Raw genomic sequence first — 16,166 nt, 5'->3', positions numbered from 1 at the left:
GGGGTGGGGGGGGGGGGGATCTGAATAGTCATCTTGTGACCATTTTAACAAAAGCAACTGTGGCAGTAAATGGTCAGGTGCTTAAGTTACCAATAATTAGAAATCCTATAGACGACTAACCCACCCGGAATACACCGGGACATAACAGCCCTAAGCAAAGGGACACAGGTTCGTTGCCAAAGGCAGGGTGAGCAGAATAATAATAAACAAGTCACTTTATTAACATACAGTTAATAAAAACCACATACAACACTTCACACCAGGTCTCAATACATCACACGGCTTTACCAATAACTTATAAAACAAGTACAATACAAGAGAAAATTAAGAGGGAGGTGGCCAGCAAAGACCCTCAGATTTCTACCCCACACTCAATACCCATGACACACAGCTCTCTCACACACACACAGCTCACAAAAAAAAAATCTCAGTAATATTAAACACAGCACTCCATGTGGACACGCAGTACAAGGTACCATGGCCAACCCCTTCCACCTAAATCCACACCAAACAATACAAAACATAATTAACAGACGGACCCAGATGAAGTCCAGACAGAGCGGAGCAGAACTGCAGTCAGTTACTTGAGGTTCGTTATGCGTCAATTAAGATCATTAGAAACCCCTGGACGTGCAATCAATCCTGCTGGACATTAAACAAAAGTTACACATAAAAACTTGTTTAAAACAAACTTTAAACTAGCCATACCTACCAAGAAAACAGTACAATGCTGCAATACACATGGTCGCTCACCACGCAGGATTACAGCTACTGGCAGGCCCAGATCTGAAAACAAACAAGGTAATAAGCCTCTATTTAACAGGCAAAAAGGCATTTTTAAAATGGGGACAAACCTGAAAACTGTCCAGCAGCCCGCACACGACAGACAGGAGGATAACCCAACTGCTGGCACTCAAAGCACCACATGTCACAGAGGGCCGGTACCCAAGGATGCTGCATCCCAAGCAACCAAACACTCCCCTATATATATATATATATATATATATATAGGTCAGTGGCCCTTGGCTTGGTATTGTTGTCAGAATTCGGCCCTCTGTGAAACTAATTGAGGAAAGCTGACATACAGGATGCTGCGCATGCGCGACTGAACGAATCACTCCACGAGACGACTCGTTCTTCCCGAGTCACACTAAAGATTTGTTCAAGAACGACCCAACACTACGGATTTTCATGCTCACAATTGGTTATTAGTAAAAAAAAATGGATTCTAATGGGGAAATAATAGAACAATTTATGGAGGAGAGATCTTTAGTTTGCTTAAACTCTGGAGAAGGTACTAGATATAATGTAATAGATAATACGGTATCATGTTTAGATCTTACATTAATATCAAATGAAATGGCTGAGATTTGTGGATGGAAAGTAATCAGCGACAACACAATTGGAAGTGATCACTTTCCAATCATTTGTAAATTAAATATTATAAATCATAATACGGGACATTATCTTCAAAAGAAATGGATGTATGAGAAGGCAGACTGGATAGCATTTGGAAAATACTGTGAAGAAAATAAAGATAAGGTGAAGGAGGATACAGTTGAAATATTTAGCAAATCGCTTACAGATTAAATGTTAGAATCAGCAACCCTATATATACCTCAAAGCACTGCGGGTGAGAAAATGAGGAAGAGTCCATGGTGGACAGAAGAATGCAGCAAAGCAGTAAAAGAAAGAAATAAGACATTTAAGCAACTTAGGAAACATAGAGCAAGAGCCAATAGAGAAGAATGATTAAAGCTGCTAAGAGGGACGGCTGGAGGAAATGTTGCTCTTCTAGCGGAAGGACAGCACTAGATCAAGCACGGAGAACGCTCCAGAGCACGGCTGGAAGCACAGTCCAGGGCTGACTCAGAAGGATAGCATTGCTGTATCACACTTAGAAACAGCAAAGATGCTTGGAAAGGTTTTAGGAAGATTACATCGTTTAGAATTGGGTGAAGAATACGAAGAAAGAAGAAAGGTTTTTTTTTGGAATCCAATCCAAGTATTACGCAAGAGAGAAGAAACAGAAACAGAAGCATGGATATGGATTTTACCGTTTCAGAACTACTGCCCGGGATGTGACCGGCTGAGTTACACAATCTTTCAGATAATCTTATTTTAAACAAGCCATTATAACTCCAATCTTAAAGCCAGCGAGAGATCCAACAAATCCTGAAGGTTATCGACCAATAGCATTGACATCAAATTTATGCAAATTAATGGAGAAAGTAATAGTTCAAAGGGTAAATTATGATTTAGAGAAAAGGAGTAAATATAGCAAATATCAGTATGGCTTTAGAAGTAAAAGATCAACGATAGATGCGTTAAGTAAAGTCCGTAATGATATAGAAAAGGCATATACAGTATGGCGAGAAGGATTGCTATATAAAGCTTCAAAAATGGGTATAGAAGGTAAATTATATAACTGGTTAAAACAACTTTTATTCAATCGAACATTTGTAGTTCAAGTGGGCTGATTGCATAACAGCACAGTAGGTGGCGATATGCGCAAAGATTGCAACTCGCCATAAAACCAAGAAGAAGAAGAAGAAGAAGAAGCCCCAACACTACTGCGCACTGCAGTCGAACACACCTAAACACCAGCACCAGCACACACACACACTCCAGGCTCCAGAACACACGACGCTCGGCAGGCGTCGCGGGAGAGTTTGATCCGGGTCAGCGGGTCATGGACGCGCCCGATGCGGGTGAGTTTCGGCAGAAGTTTATGAGTATCATAATATGTGTTGCGCGTAGCTTACTGCGAGGTGTTTGCGTGTCAGTAATCACACACAGGAGTTTTATCATGGTTAATGAGACGAAACTCCGCTCGGTGGCTGAGATGGTGAAATCTGAGACCCGCCACACCGAGGAATGTGTGCGGAGTTTATCGTGATGCTCGACTGAAGGCTAGCTGTTGTGAGTCTCGAGCCGAAGGTATGCGGCGCTGCGAGTCTCGACGCGTCTGATCTCTGCTGCTACAGTGTTGCTGCTACAGTGTTGCTGATACAGTGTTAGTGTTACAGCTACAGTGTTGCTGCTACAGTGTTGCTGATACAGTGTTAGTGTTGCTGCTACAGTGTTAGTGTTGCTGCTACAGTGTCACTGCTACAGTGTTGCTGATACCGTGTTAGTGTTGCTGCTACAGTGTCACAGCTACAGTGTTGCTGATACAGTGTTAGTGTTGCTGTTACAGTGTTGTTGCTACAGTGTCACAGCTACAGTGTTGCTGATACAGTGTTGCTGCTACAGTGATACAGCTACAGGTGTTGCTGATACAGTGTTAGTGTTGCTGCTACAGTGTTGCTGCTACAGTGTCGCTGATACAGTGTTGCTGATACAGTGTTAGTGTTGCTGTTACAGTGTTGTTGCTACAGTGTTACAGCTACAGTGTTGCTGATACAGTGTTAGTGTTGCTGCTACAGTGTCACAGCTACAGTGTTGCAGCTACAGTTACAGTGTCGCTGCTACAGTGTTGCTGCTACAGTGTTGCTGCTACAGTGTTAGTGTTGCTGCTACAGTGTTACAACATCTGTGCGCCACTGCGGTGCCTCAGATCCTCAGCCGCTCATCTTACATTTACAACAGGATTGTGTTTCAGGCTTTTGTTTATACTCACACATGCACACAATAGTTCTTTATATGCGATCATTCTTTATATTCGCAATTCAAACAGGCATGTTTAACTTCATTTGCTTGTATAAATAAGTCATAAGTGAAATATTATGTCAGAAGTTGTGTGCAAACACTTTAGTTTAGGGACCAGTTCTCAGTATTAACTAGTTGCTAATTAGCTTGCATATCACTAGCATATTGGCTGTTTATTAGTACTTATAAAGCACATATTAATGCCTTGTTCTGCATGCTAACTATTCATAAGCAGCAAACATGAGTTTATTGAGGTAAAAGTCACTTATTAATTAGTTAATAGTGAGAACTGGTCCCCAAGCTAAAGTGTGACCCAGAAAACTTGTGTTTTAGACTATAAGCTATTATTTGTCAATCATGAATATAATTACTGTAAAAGACTGTTAATTATTTCAGTTCTCATGCTTATGTTAGATCTGTTTCTTTCCCCAAACACATGAATATAGCAGGCTTTTCCCAGATTTCTACTGTAACCAGAATCAGTCTCGTCGTGTCTACAGCAGAACTCTGCCATAGAGAACTGATATATGGGGGAATTATAGAGAGAATAATAATCAGCCTAAAATGTAGGGGTGTTTTAAAAAAACTACACTTTCTCACGCATACTACACTCAGTAGGTTCCCCCTTAAACAATCCATCCCATTAAAAACCAAAGACTTTAGATATTCAAAGATGTTGCACTCCTATCTTCCCCAGCTGCACTTGTGCCGAGTGACATGACTTTCTTATAAAGTCACCTTAAAAGTGGGATATTGATCTTGATAAATACATTAGGACTTTAGTTTTGAGTCTAAGGAGCAAGAATGTGCACATTTCTGAAAGTCCATGCACTGTGAATTGTGCTCTAAAGACCACCCTGAGCTGCGATATTGAGCTTGGCACAAATACATATGTTTTAAAATATGAGGCATTATTGAGGTCAGATGACAATAATAACCTCACACACTTCTGTGCGTCAGTGTTCTTCCCGGACCGGCGGGCTCCTGCCAGTCACCTCCTGCTGGAGCAGCTGCCCAGCTATCAGTCTCTGCTGTACCGGAGGAAGTCCAGCTCCAGCGGCAGCGCCAGGAGGCGGGGCAGTGGGCGGGGCAGGCAGCCGTCAATCAACAGCGGGAAATGGGTGGAGCAGAAACCTGTCCATGGCGGGGAGGAACTCAAACCCGTGAGGGAGCTTCCCAAGAGCATGCAGGAGAAACGCTGGGAGAAGTGAGTGTGTGTGGATGCTGGAACTAGAGTATTATATCACCATTGTGGCATATAGAGCTGTACTATATAGTTATTTATATATTGACTCATTTACCTCTGTAAGACCGTTCAGCAGATCTCTGCTGGCTGACATCTCTCCCATCTGACAGTATGTGATTTGCTATCATTCATACTGGAATACGTGTGTGTGTGTGTGTGTGTGTGTGTGTGTGCGTGTGTGTGCAGGCAGCAGCGTCTCCAGCAGGGCGACACTCTCACCGGCTGGGGTTTGTGGAGGCTCAATGTCCATCGCTCTCTGAAGCGTCTCAAGGAGGACGGGATGGATGTGCTCTCGTCTCTGCAGCTCTGGAGGGCAGAGATTCATCTCATCGAGGGTCAGCGTCTCTCTCTGTGCCGTTACTGTCTTTCTGCTGTATATGTGATTGCTGGGAGGCCAGGGTTTGGTTCACACACACACACACCCACGCCCCTCTCTGTTGCACACACACTCACACCTCTCTCTCTGTTACACACACACACACACACACACACACACCTCTATCTCTGTTACACATACACGCGCACACACACCTCTCTCTCTGTTACACACACACACACACACTCACACACACCTCTCTCTCTGTTACACACACACACCCCTCTCTCTCTGTTACACACACACACCCCTCTCTCTCTGTTCCAGACACCCACAGCTCTGCGTCTCTCTCTCACACACACACACCTCTCTGTTACACACACTCATGTCTGCGGGGTGTGTTTTGTGCAGTGAGCGTGTGCAGTGAGTATCTGGGCTCCTCTAACACACACACCTCTCTCTCTGTTACACACACACCCCTCTCTCTCTGTTACACACACACACACACACACACACACACACACACACCTCTGTTACACACACACACACACACCTCTGTTACACACACACACACACACCTCTGTTACACACACACACACACACCTCTGTTACACACACACACACACACCTCTGTTACACACACACACACACACCTCTCACACACACACACACACACACCTCTGTTACACACACACACACACAGCTCTGCGTCTCTCTCACACACACACACCTCTCTGTTACACACACTCATGTCTGCGGGGTGTGTTTTGTGCAGTGAGCGTGTGCAGTGAGTATCTGGGCTCCTCTCGCCAGGGTCTCGTCGTGTTTCATGAGCACATCACAGACCTGCTGTCTGGAACGGTGAGACGCGTCTGGCAGCCCACATGACTCAATACAACATCTGCTGACACGACTGTAAAACTGTGTGTGTGTGTGTGTGTGTGTGTGTAGGGCTTCCTGGAGCACACATACCTCTTCTACGGTTACTATAAGCTGGAGTTCATTCATTCCCGCTTCACCTACAACCTGCCGCTGGCGTATCTGCTGGCTACGGTCTCGTACCTGCTGCTGAGCCTCGTCTGGATCGTCAAGAGGTCAGTTAGACGATTGAGAGCGCGCACCACACTGGTTTGTTTCTCCCAGTAGTGTGTGTGATTGTGGAGATCGGTTGAGATCAGTTCTGGTGATATTTGGGTGTTTGTTTAGGTCTGCGGCCGGTTTCAAGCGCAAGCTCATTCAAGACGAGGACCGCTTCCAGAGCTTCTGCAACAAGGTGTTCGCCGGCTGGGACTTCTGCATCACCAACGAGAACGCGACGCGTCTCAAGCGGAGCAGCTTACTGTATGAGCTCAAGGTGCGTTTGCTTTCGGTCCGCAGGAACGAGACACCAGTGACTGTAATCATTCATTTCTTCATGTTGTGATAGATGGATCTAGAGGAGGAGCGAATCAAGCACAAGATGGCGAATCGCACGCGCGGCGAGAGGTGTCGCATCTATGCTCTCAGAGCTGCTCTCAATCTCTTCGTCATGGCCGTCCTGGTGGCATGCTTCTACTGCATCTATGTGGCCACGGTCTTCTCACAGCAGAAGCAGGCGGAGGTGAGTGTGCACTTCTTTAGTTCCTTGTTTTATTTCTGATCTTCTGTCCAGTTATGTTTATGTGTGTGTTCAGGATCAGAAGAGTAACTTCCTGCTGGAGCTGGTCGTGGAGTATCTGCCCTCCATCGTCATCACACTGGCCAACTTCATCACGCCGCTGATCTTCAACCTCATCATTGCCTTCGAGGACTACTCGCCTGCGTTTGAGATCCGCTTCACGCTCATGAGGCAAACAGACACTGAGTCACCAGACGAGCATCCCACTGTCCTCTAGTGCAGCGCTTCTCAATTCCAGTCCTGGCGCCCCCCGCTCTGCACAGTTTGCATGTCTCTCTTAGCTCGTTAGAAGAGAGCTCCATGCCTGAACTGTGTTCCGATTGGCATGATCCCTACAGTGTTCACTGCTCCCTACTCCCTGAGCACAGGAAATCCATTCAAGTTTACTTCACTTCGGAACGTCCATTCGATCATTCACAGCCTGCAGCATCTTCACACACAGAAGAAACTCACTAGAGAAGTGTGAAGTGTGACAGAATAGACCCCTGTAAATAAATACAGTTTAAATTCATGTCTTGCACACTTTGAATGGAACATATACGCTCCCTTCAAACTGGAATCATAGCGAAATATCCTGTGAAGTCCATTTGGACGTCTGAAGTGATGAGAGACATTTTAAATGTTCAGAGCAGGGGGTCGTGAGGACGGAAACTGAGAGCCGCTGCTGGAGCTGCAAACAATACATCACTGAAAAAGGCGATTTTATTCCAAAATGTCCTCCATTTGTCCACACTAGCATTTAACAAAAGTTGTTCATAAAACGTTATAAAAAGTGCACTGTAGTGAAGTGTCCGTCAGATGTGCACTTCAGAATCTCGCCGGAAATAGTAGGCCATCCGGCTGTATTTCGCCTACTGTTTTATGATACTATGAATTCAGACATATAACTCTGTTCACATTCTGTTTCTGCCAACTGTTTATAGTAGGGAAGTATGTGATTTCAGATGCAGCCTTAGTCTTAAGTGTGTCACAAATTAAAAAATTATGTGAAAAGCATATGCTTATAACCCTGAACTGGGTGTGCGTTCTGCAGGACTGAGGGAAACACGTGTGTGATTTTCATTGTGTGTGTGTTCAGGTGTGTGTTCATGCGATTGGCCAGTATCGGTGTGATGCTCTTCTCTCTGTGGGACCAGATCACGTCCTGTGGAAGTTCAGACTGTCCCTGCGGCTACAACCATGAGCTCTACCCCGTACGACACACTCACACTCACAGACACACACACACTCACACACGCTCTCACACAGACACACACACACTCACAGACAAACACACACGCTCTCACACAGACACACACACACTCACACAGACACACACACATAGACACACACACACACACACACACACACGCTCTCACACACGCTCTCATACAAGCACACACACGCTCTCTCACACACACAGACACACTCACACAGACACACACACACACACTCACACACGCTCTCACACACACTCACACAGACACACACACATAGACGCTCTCACACAGACACACACACGCTCTCACACAGACACACGCACACACACACACACACACTCACACAGACACACACACGCTCTCTCACACACACACACACTCTCACACACACATTTATTTGATTCCCGTGTCTGACCGTCTGTGTTCTGCAGTGCTGGGAGACTCACGTCGGGCAGGAAATGTACAAGCTTGTGATCTTTGACTTCCTGATCATTGCTGCCGTCACCATCTTCGTGGAGTTTCCAAGGAAGTATGAAAATCTTTCTATTGCACATCTTCTGCAGAAGCAGCTTGAGCTGAAGTGCTGAGAGTTCGGTTGTTGTTTCAGGATCATCGTGAATAATTGCGACTGCGGTTTGGCCAAGTGGTGGGGTCAGCAGGAATTCGCCATCCCACAGAATGTGCTGGAGATCGTTTACGGCCAAACCATCTGCTGGATAGGAACCTTTTACTGCCCTCTGCTTCCTGCCATTAACACTGTCAAATACGTCCTCGTCTTCTACCTGAAAAAGGTCACGGCTCGAGCTTGAGGGGAAAATAACGTCCCAGTGTCAGAAATATTAAGGGTTCTAAAAATAAGCTTTGGTTTCTCTATGCTAAATATCATTTTAGAAATGTCATGTCATATTTTATTCTTGTGTTATTCCAGCTTTTCTAGCCTTTTTTCGGTCTTCTGATTAAAACTCCATTTAAGTGGCACGTCTTCTTTCAGACTTCAGTGTAAATAGCTAGGACCCTGTTAAAATGTTTATGGCAGCGTATGTGATGTGAGCAGGCCTGACCGTGTGGCAGTAAGTGACTGCAAGGAAACGTCCTCTGATTAACGAGCCGCTCGTTGCCTTCGCAGGTGTCTCTGGTGACCAACTGTCGTCCCTCCACTCGTCCGTTCCGAGCTTCCAGCTCCAACTTCTTCTTCCTGGTGGTGTTGCTGATCGGCTTGGCTCTGGCGTCCGTCCCTGTCATCGTCAGTATTGCAGAGTGAGTCCGTGGATCACAAACACATGGGCGGTGTTACGTGTGGCCGCTCGTTTCATTGAGGTGTGTTTCAGGATCCGCTCGTCGCGAGCGTGCGGCCCGTTCGTCAGCTACAGCACGTCATGGAAGGTGGTGCCGCAAGTGATCGCCCAGCTGCCCATCGGCCTGAACTCATTCCTGCTGGCGCTCGCCTCCGAGGCCTTCGCCGTCTCCTTCTTCGTCATCACCTGGTGAGGAAAATCAGCAGCAGTGGAGTAGAGATACATCCAATTTACTTCCACACACCACTGCACTTCTGATTGAACATATCCTTTAAGTGGGCAAATTTAATCATTTTTATTTTTGTTAAAAACTCAAATTCAACGTTCAGAAACTAACTGCCTTGTGTTATTGTGAGAATGACCCCACAGCACCACTTGTCATCCATCGGCACTAAAACCGGTTTGACCACAGATACTGTACCAGTGTGACATCAGCGTGGCAGGTCTGCTGTGTATGAAACTACAGTAAATCTGTAATCCTGTGTGTGTGTGTGTGTGTGTTGCAGTCTGGGGATGTTCTATGTCATCGCCTTGGCTGGAGCTCATAAGCGTGTGATTGAACAGCTCCGAGATCAGCTGGCTATGGTGAGTCTCCACATCATGATGATGATGATGATGATGATGGCATCTGTTTTATCTGATTATTTTCTTGTTATTTCAGTGCAACAAATGCTCTAGTGTCATGAACAGTCCAAATCTTCATGAATGTTTTATCTTACAGCCTTTGAATTAAATGCACCAGAAATAATTTCTAATATCTCAAACTCAGCCTGCTATGACTTTAGTAGTCACTAGAAATAAGGAGGGATGCAGGAGTGTTTAATATGTGTGAACTGCAGATTGGATGGATGAATACAAACTTACATTTCCATTTACATTTAGTCATTTTGTAGACGCTTTTATCCAAAGCGACTTACAATTGGGGAACACATAAAGCGATTCTTCTTAAAGAGGCAGACACAGGAAGTGCTCGTCATACCCAGTTTTAGGCATTGTTCAAATAAGTACACGCTAGAAAGGGAAGGAATAAATAAAGAGAGAGAGTTTTTTTTACATTTTAGGCGAGCGGTCTTTGCAATGTGGTCTTTGAAGGTCAGCTGGTTATCAAAAGTTACACCAAGATTTCTGACCGAAGTTGACGGGGTGAGTAATTGTAGAAGAACCTAGCTGGATGGAAAAATCATGCTGTAGAGTTGGAGTGGCAGGGAAGACAAGAAGCTCAGTCTTTGCCAGGTTGAGCTGTAGGTGATGCTCTTTCATCCATGCCGAGATGTCCGCCAGGCAGCCTGAGATCCGTGCAGCTACCGTTGGATCATCTGGTTGAAATGAAAGATAGAGCTGTGTGTCATCAGCATAGCAATGGTAGGAGAAGCCATGTGCCTGTATGATGGGACCCAGTGATGTAGTGCAGTGGTTCTCAAACAGGGGTACGTGAGAAGTTGGAGGGGGTACGCAAACAAAATTCTGAGTTTTGGCATTCATTTAATTCTACCCCAACTTAAAGTAACATTAAAACCGAACATATATTTCTGACAATCAAAATGCCGCTTCTAATGTAAAAACAGGAAAAAGGGAGTGTCGTAAATGGTCAAATACATGATATCCAATCAGCTTACCTCATCTTTTGCGGTCAAAACTGACTGCATCCACACAGGCAGCATGCACGTGATGGGATGCCTGCTGAATATGCTGCTTTAGCAAATCACGCTGCTGTCTTTAAAGTAGATCTTCACTTAAAGCATGAAGAGCAAATATTGATATGGACTGAGATCGATGTAAAACTCTCTTCGATACAGACACACTCTGTGCGTGTTGTTGTTTTCATGTTTAAGATACGAGCAAGAATGCAAATTTCCCTGAATATCCAAACGATGGCAAATGTGCCATTCATTTTTACAACTGTTCAACAAAAAAAGATAATATTAAGTGAACATTTTACATTTTAAATGTAGCCTACATTTTAAACAGAATATTATCATGTTTGTTCTATTTTGCAGCGAAATAATAGTTCCTACGAAATCCGTATCATCTGGTGTGCGTCTCCAAGCAACATGCCTGTGGCATTAAGACAGTGACTTGCCGCCACCTACTGGTGGTTTTATTTTTAAATCTACAAGTATCACTTCGATTTGCCATAATTTATTGCTTTATTATATTAATAATACACTTAATAGAATGTTAAGAATATGACATAAAACATGACATACAATTAATAAGGATAGAAAATATTTTCCTCTATAAAGGTAAAAAATGCACCTGTAAATCAATTTAAGGGGGCAAATATTGTCCTTTAATATAATAGGTGTGACTGCGGTCTAAGTGGAAGAGAGGGGGTACACAGAAGAATGTTAAATGCCCCGGGGGTACACCGCTGTAAAAAGTTTGAGAACCACGGATGTAGTGCATATGGAGAAGAGGAGCGGTCCTATAACCGATCCCTGAGGAACCCCAGTGACCAGTTGATGTGCTTTGGATACCTCCCCTCCCCAAGACACCCTGAAAGACCTACCAGTGAGATAAGATTGACACCAGTGAAGTGGAATCCCTGTGATGCCCAGTGATGAGAGGATCTGATGATTCACAGTGTCAAACGTATTTAATGAACTAATGGAACTCGTCCTATTAAAAGGTTTGGATTTTTCAAGCCGTTTTCTGTAGAGTTCCAGCAAGTTTGAAGACTTCAAACAGGAAGCAGAGCTGAACCTTTCCAAGGCTTATGTTTAATCAAGCACACTCTTTTAATTAAGTAAACGCCAAAGCTTTTGCATTTACATTGTATTTGTACAACTGTTTCATCAGTGCTTTAAATTTTTTTTTAATGTCATGCTTGCTGGTGTCTACGTGACAAAACTGGTCTGTTAGTTCAGTTGTTATGCACTGATGTTTTCCTGAAGACACTGATCATGTTCCCTTTGGTGTGTGTGTGTGTGTGTCTGTCTGTCTGCGCAGGAGGGTCGTGATAAGCGTTTCCTCATTCAGAAGTTGTGTCAGGCCCAGCAGGCTGTGAATGCTCGTTCTCCGGAGCGCAGGCCTCCGCGCGGCTTTCGTGGAAACCGTTACGACGCTGGACTGTATTTAGTGGAGCCGTCGGTGGAGCTGGAGACGCAGGCGTGATGCCGCTGGAACAAACTCTCTGAAGAGCCTCGTCCGCTCCTCTCATCTGTCACCACGGGAGTGTGTTTCCATGTACTTCTGTTGCGCGTTTAAAGCTGCTCTTAAACACACTAAACACTGTCACTCAACACTAACTAGCCTTACACTTCTCCCTGTTTACAAAATCTGCTGTCTAGTGTCTTGTCTTTGACTTTTGTTCTGTTTTTAAAAATATACAAACTTTTGAAATTATCAGTTTGTTCTGAGTGAACTGCTTTACTGTTTGTGCAATAAACATAAATATGAGATACAGAAAAATAAGACTTCCATCTGACTCGCATCTAAAACAGTAACATCTAGAGATGCCGTTTATACTGAGAATTCAGCTGTTTGAACTCAAATGCAACTATTGTTGGCCAGAGATGGGCATAAATACATGAAAATGTATTTACAATAAAAATACTGTCTGGAAAAATATATTTAACTACAAATACAGTATTTTGTATTTTGAAAATACACAAAATAGATGTGAAATTGGCCATCCAGTGCAGGTATCCCTATAGGCTGAAATCTATCTGGACCTGTTCTGGAGAAAGAAAAAACAAACACACACACATTTCGATGTGTACAACTGCTTAGAAACTTGTGTTTTCATTTTACATACCTCTTCCCTTCCCTGTAGCAAATACAGAACTACCAAAAAAATGTTACGTTTATTTTGTTGCATATAAACTTTCTGATTTGAATAAACTTTATCTAAAATGTACATTTTAAATTTAGAATCATTTAGATTGCATTTAAGATTTCTTGTGAACCATTCATCAGTGTCTTCACAAATTAAATAGTTGATGACAGACAGTGATTAACCTCATTCTTTTGTCTCTACATGAACATACATTTGCATGGATGGGTGAACACAATCACCTGATTTTGTAAATGTGACAAATTTTTCATTAAGCACCAAGTTTGCACTTATGCTTGCATTTACAAAATGAGCTTGCGATATCAGAAATAATGAATAAAGTAATGGTCCATGTTAATACCATAGACTGTATGGTTAATACAAACATGAATTAAAAGAAAATGTTTAATGAATGAAAAAAAACAAGCATTACTTAATTTAGTGTTATACATATGTTATCATATTCATATGGTTTGTTCTAATGTCACAAATCATAATCTCAAGTTTACTGCATTTTACACATGCTTTGTATTCTTTTGTGTGGGTTTAAAAAGTGTACTCCAAAACATTTCCACACCTGTCCTCTCACCGCTGCTCTCTGGTGGTTTGGAGAGCAGTCAGTGCTGCCGACTTAGCAATTTTGTTGCTAAATTTAGCAACTTTTCACACTAGCCTAGCAACTTTTTCTTCCAAAAGCACCTTCTAAAATGTTAGAATTTATTTGGCAACTATTGATAGGTCATTTAAACGATAAAAGGCACACATTTTCCATCTAAATTACACAAGAGGAAACCAAAGATGTCTAGTGGTACACACATCACATCAATTAAGTTAGCTGCTATTTGCAATCGTTCAATTTAATAATAATTGAATAATTGTTATTTTATGATACACCTTGTTAGTAATAGCTTGTATCTGCGACTGTTGATAAGTTAGAACACTGTAAGAAAAATATTTAGAAAAATTTAATTTTCCAGGACATTATCCATTATTCGTTGGAACCATGTAACCCGAAAACACAAAATACAATGCCTAATTTAAAATGCAGGTAAGCAACCTGTGAAAAATCAATACGGAAAATTCGTTCACGTTAACATTTGAATTAGTAGTTTTACTAGTTTACTAGCTAATAAAAAAAACTTAAATTGTAATTGTTCAAAAATGTGTAAGTCTTCAATAATTCAATGTTGTATTTAAAAATACAGTTATATTTTAATATTATATTACCTTATATTATTTTACGAACAAATCTAAATGAACATATATAAGATGTTTTTTTTGCTGAGACTTGATGTAGTGACACAATTTTGCGTCATAATTACACAATGATGTCATCGTGACCTTCCTTTAGCAACTTCCCCAGAAATGAGAGCAGTTACTCAGAGTCGCCCCCTGTCGCTTCCGCGCGCATCGAGTATAAAAGCCTCGTCCGTTCAGGCTTCAGCTGCACAAAACGCTTCCACTGCGACCCGTGTGTCGAGATTGAGCTCTCTGCAGAGCAAAAGTGCCGTTTCTGACGTTGTGGGTGTTTTCAAACTGATGGGTGTTTCTAAATGATGCAATGCAAATGAGCCCCCTTACCTAACCCCGCCCCTAAACCTGCCGTCACTATGATGTGAGCCAATCAGGTAAGCAGGTCGAAAACGCCCCGATCTGGTAACCCGTTACTGTCCCGCACAGACCTATAGGGGTTCTGCGCAACAGACTTCCGTATTCTGTTCAGCGGGTCTCGTCGCTTCCGGTTCAAGCGTTTAGCGTATGCTTCGTTAAATATGAAGCAGTTTTACTCAACACATGCCTTCAAAGTAGATAGCAATGATCATAACCAATGTTCATCACATGTGCGGACTGATATCTAAACATTTTCACATTTAGATATAAAAATTTAATAAAACGTCAACAATAAAAACGGCTAGCTAGTTTAACTGATTATCTTAAAAGTCCATAGATATCGCTATTATTTAATACGGCTGTTAACACGTTCTCCGACAAGCGGAAGCAGCGAGACCTGTTTTCCGGGTTTGGTCAGGTGACGTTCGACATATACACTATTATTGTTTAAGTCAGAAGTCTAGGCCTACTTGTCGTTCCACTCTGCACCAAGCACATCACTTTCTATTGCTCATTCATTCATGCTCCTTTTTCCACTCCATTATTCCAATAATTCCTGCCCACTAAAAGCTGCACGGATATATTCGCTTACCCCGACAGACCTATCTATGTAAACGATTTAGAAAAAGTTCAGTCAATTCACTCTTTATATCATTGCCATAATATGTATTGTCACATCACCCAGCCCTAACATGCAGCGATGCTTTAAACACATTTGACAAGCTAGTCAAATAAAACAACCGATTAACTATCAAAACTGATTGGCGAACGCTATTCAGAGCTCTTTTCTTCTTTCATGTTAACTGAAGTTAATCTGAATGATGCACTATTTTAAAGGGTTAGTTCACCCGAAAATAAAAATTCTGTCAATAATTACTCGTCCTCATGTCGTTTCAAATCCGTAAGACCTTCGTTCATCTTCCAAACACAAATTAAGATATTTTTGATGAAATCTGAGAGCTGTCTGACCCTCCCAAAGACAGCAAGGCAACTGAAATGTTCCCAAGTCCAGAAACGTAGCAAGGAGATCAGTAAAATAATCCATGTGACATCAGGGTTCATCCGCAATTATACGAAGCATAATTTATTTTGGCGGGCCGCTGTCTGATGTTCAAGGCTGTTATTTTGACGGGCCGCTGTCTGATGTTCAAGGCTTTTATTTTGACGGGCCGCTGTCTGATGTTCAAGGCTGTTATTTTGACGGGCCGCTGTCTGATGTTCAAGGCTGTTATTTTGACGGGCCGCTGTCTGATGTTCAAGGCTGTTATTTTGACGGGCCGCTGTCTGATGTTCAAGGCTGTTATTTTGACGGGCCGCTGTCTGATGTTCAAGGCTGTTATTTTGACGGGCCGCTGTCTGATGTTCAAGGCTGTTATTTTGACGGGCCGCTGTCTGATGTTCAAGGCTGTTATTTTG

General features: G+C 43.0%; 2 protein-coding genes across 2 annotated transcripts in view; one reads left to right on the top strand and one right to left on the bottom strand.

The window, feature by feature from the left end:
• Positions 1-2,527: 2,527 nt before the first annotated feature.
• On the top strand, positions 2,528-13,150 carry LOC107573019 (transmembrane channel-like protein 7). The gene is made up of 15 exons (XM_016259454.1): positions 2,528-2,711; positions 4,612-4,858; positions 5,084-5,301; positions 5,989-6,074; positions 6,165-6,307; positions 6,420-6,567; positions 6,640-6,813; positions 6,887-7,041; positions 7,949-8,063; positions 8,501-8,598; positions 8,677-8,860; positions 9,196-9,326; positions 9,398-9,553; positions 9,871-9,949; positions 12,314-13,150. The coding sequence occupies exons 1-15, from the start codon at positions 2,693-2,695 to the stop codon at positions 12,476-12,478; spliced, it is 2,118 nt and encodes a 705-aa protein (XP_016114940.1). The 5' UTR covers positions 2,528-2,692; the 3' UTR covers positions 12,479-13,150.
• Positions 13,151-14,071: 921 nt separating this feature from the next.
• LOC107573018 (cryptochrome-1-like) overlaps positions 14,072-16,166 on the bottom strand; it is a gene marked incomplete at its 5' end in the record, with an annotated part of 7,808 nt that continues 5,713 nt past the window's right edge. The window contains one exon of the mRNA XM_016259453.1: positions 14,072-14,079. Coding sequence (XP_016114939.1) covers positions 14,072-14,079 — 8 coding nt within the window. The remainder of the gene's footprint in view (positions 14,080-16,166) is intronic.

The sequence above is a fragment of the Sinocyclocheilus grahami genome, unplaced genomic scaffold (assembly GCF_001515645.1).
Source record: "Sinocyclocheilus grahami isolate Dianchi unplaced genomic scaffold, SAMN03320097.WGS_v1.1 scaffold1850.1, whole genome shotgun sequence".
NCBI classification, from domain to species: Eukaryota; Metazoa; Chordata; class Actinopteri; order Cypriniformes; family Cyprinidae; genus Sinocyclocheilus; species Sinocyclocheilus grahami.
Note: the sequence above shows the minus strand (reverse complement) of the source record. Positions and strands in the feature narration are given on the sequence as shown.

Bases quoted from the DNA above. Each gene is read 5' to 3' on its own strand.
- LOC107573019 (XM_016259454.1), top strand. The intron at 6,075-6,164 runs GTGAGACGCGTC...GTGTGTGTGTAG, and splicing joins CAGACCTGCTGTCTGGAACG to GGCTTCCTGGAGCACACATA. The intron at 7,042-7,948 runs GCAAACAGACAC...GTGTGTGTTCAG, and splicing joins ATCCGCTTCACGCTCATGAG to GTGTGTGTTCATGCGATTGG.